Source organism: Notothenia coriiceps, unplaced genomic scaffold, assembly GCF_000735185.1.
Source record: "Notothenia coriiceps isolate Sejong01 unplaced genomic scaffold, NC01 NC01_scaffold00013457, whole genome shotgun sequence".
Lineage (NCBI taxonomy): Eukaryota > Metazoa > Chordata > Actinopteri > Perciformes > Nototheniidae > Notothenia > Notothenia coriiceps.
In genome coordinates, this window is record NW_011346158.1 from 165 (window position 1) to 2,697 (window position 2,533).

Here is a 2,533-nt window from a genome sequence, read left to right on the forward strand (position 1 = left end):
ACTCAAATCTCTCACCAGCGAAACACCTCGTCAGCTAAATGCCACTTTACGTTTCATTACTACACGATACAGTATGTATTATCATTATTAGGGATGTCCCGATCCGATCACGTGATCGGGGATCGGAGCCGATCACGTGATTTTCAAAAAATCGGGGATCGGGATTATTATTATTTTTTTTTTAAATACTTTTTTTTAAATTTCGTATTCATTGTTACAAAACAAAAATGACCATGTTCAAGTCTTAAAGTCATCCTGAGGCCTTAGTTTTGGTTTCAAATGACAGAACATCATGTATGTGTTGCTTCTTTGGGGCTTGTTTTCATAGACCTGCTTATTTCTCTCAAATCTGGCAACAGAGTGGGCGCAGTGTCTAATTGTAGCAGTAAGCTAACGAGTACTGAAAGCTTTATTTATGATCCAATGCTGCTGTGAAAGAAAGAAGCTATATCCATGTTGGATAGAATATCCAATTTAAATAAAAAAATAACCTTAAGGGACAACTTGAATGCTTTTTTTTCTCTGAATGCATTTCATAAAGATCGGATCGGGAAAAATCGGTATCGGCAAATTGTCAAAATCAAATGATCGGAAGCAAAAACAGGTGATCGGGACATCCCTAATCATTATAGTATTACTATTTCGGCGATTAGCCAAAATATAAATTATATTTGATGAAACTTTAGTTACATCTCCAAAACTTTGGGAAAAATATTGTTTTCCATAACTTGTCCAGGGCCTGGAATTAGCATTCAGACTTTTCTAGGTTTTTAATGACTCTGGAATAGAGAAGACATTTGGGACGAAATATAATAAAGCATCTGGAAAAGTTTAAGTAAAAAAATCAGACAAAGTTTAAATTATGAATCCAACTAAATCTTAGTTTTCAAAATGATCAATAAATCAGACATAACGCGTCTCACCTCCAGGCCGTTGCGCGCGGCTTTGTGCATGTTGAGCTCGCTGATGGTGTCCTGCAGCACCGCGGGGGGGCTGAAAGCGACCGGCTTAGAGATCGGGTTCACGTAGAACTGAGACACTTCTGGATCCTCTTCTGTTCGACTGCTGAGACCCGCCATCTCCTCCTCGTCCTCCACATGACTGCCGACAGAATGAGTCAAAGCGTGAGTACGACCAGGTTAAAACACTCTGAGCCCAAGTTAAACCCAGCTTTAAAGGGTGCACCCGATGGAATGTGTGTGTACCTGTGCCCGTTGTGAGGGTACTCGGGGGGCGAGGCCAGGTCGTCGATCTCCTTGCTCAGAGGGCTGCTGTACTGGCTGCTGTTCAGGTTCTTCAGGACCAGCTTCTTGATGCTCTTCCTGGGAACGAACGCCCCGTTTGTGAGCGACGGCTCGTCGTCGTCCAGCCCGTCGAACAGCTGAGACTTTGAAGCCCCCGAAGAACCCAAAGCTTTGGGCCGGACGCGTGTCGCCGGACGGGGGGTGAGCTTGTAGTGAGTGGGCGTGGTCAGAGCCTTCTGGGCCGTGGGATTGGTCGGTTTCAGACGCTGGAAAGACACAGAGGAGGTGGGGTTAGATACACGAAGGGTTTGGGGATCAGGAAATCTGCTTTTTGATTTAAAATACTACAAAAACAATAAGTTTGATAAAATACGGACAAAATGAGAATAAAAGTGAGAGTAAAAGTGAGAATAAAAGTGAGAGTAAAAGTGAGAATAAAAGTGAGAATAAAAGTGAGAGTAAAAGTGAGAATAAAAGTGAGAATAAAAGTGAGAGTAAAAGTGAGAATAAAAGTGAGAGTAAAAGTGAGAATACAAGTGAGAGTAAAAGTAAGAGTAAAAGTGAGAGTAAAAGTAAGAGTAAAAGTGAGAATAAAAGTGAGAATACAAGTGAGAGTAAAAGTAAGAGTAAAAGTGAGAGTAAAAGTAAGAGTAAAAGTGAGAATAAAAGTGAGAATAAAAGTGAGAATAAAAGTGAGAGTAAAAGTGAGAGTAAAAGTGAGAATAAAAGTGAGAATAAAAGTGAGAGTAAAAGTGAGAATAAAAGTGAGAGTAAAAGTGAGAGTAAAAGTGAGAGTAAAAGTGAGAGTAAAAGTGAGAGTAAAAGTGAGAGTAAAAGTGAGAGTAAAAGTGAGAATAAAAGTGAGAGTAAAAGTGAGAGTAAAAGTGAGAATAAAAGTGAGAATAAAAGTGAGAGTAAAAGTGAGAATAAAAGTGAGAGTAAAAGTGAGAATAAAAGTGAGAGTAAAAGTGAGAATAAAAGTGAGAATAAAAGTGAGAGTAAAAGTGAGAGTAAAAGTGAGAATAAAAGTGAGAATAAAAGTGAGAGTAAAAACCAGACAAAGTTAAAAACAAACATTTGAGTCGAATTCTGATCAAATGTGATGCACATCAGATTTCTGTCCGTCTCTGTTTGTGGTTCATGCGAGTCTCACCTCCTCCTTCTTCTTGGGGTCTGACAGCGGGTTTCTGAACAGAGGAGAGTCTCCGTACGGAGAATACGCCAGAACACTGAGCTGCTGCTGCAGCAATGCATGCTGGGCCGCCGCGCCGCTGGGGTCCGTCAGCGCT

At 40.6% G+C, this 2,533-nt stretch overlaps 1 protein-coding gene across 1 annotated transcript; it reads right to left on the reverse strand.

The window, feature by feature from the left end:
* Positions 1-857: 857 nt before the first annotated feature.
* Positions 858-2,529, reverse strand: LOC104947938 (nuclear pore complex protein Nup98-Nup96-like; the record flags this gene model as incomplete). The annotated part of the gene is made up of 3 exons (XM_010774059.1): positions 858-1,101; positions 1,206-1,510; positions 2,398-2,529. Coding segments are annotated over 3 exons (666 nt in total), but the record flags the coding sequence as incomplete, so codon positions are not given.
* Positions 2,530-2,533: the final 4 nt, after the last annotated feature.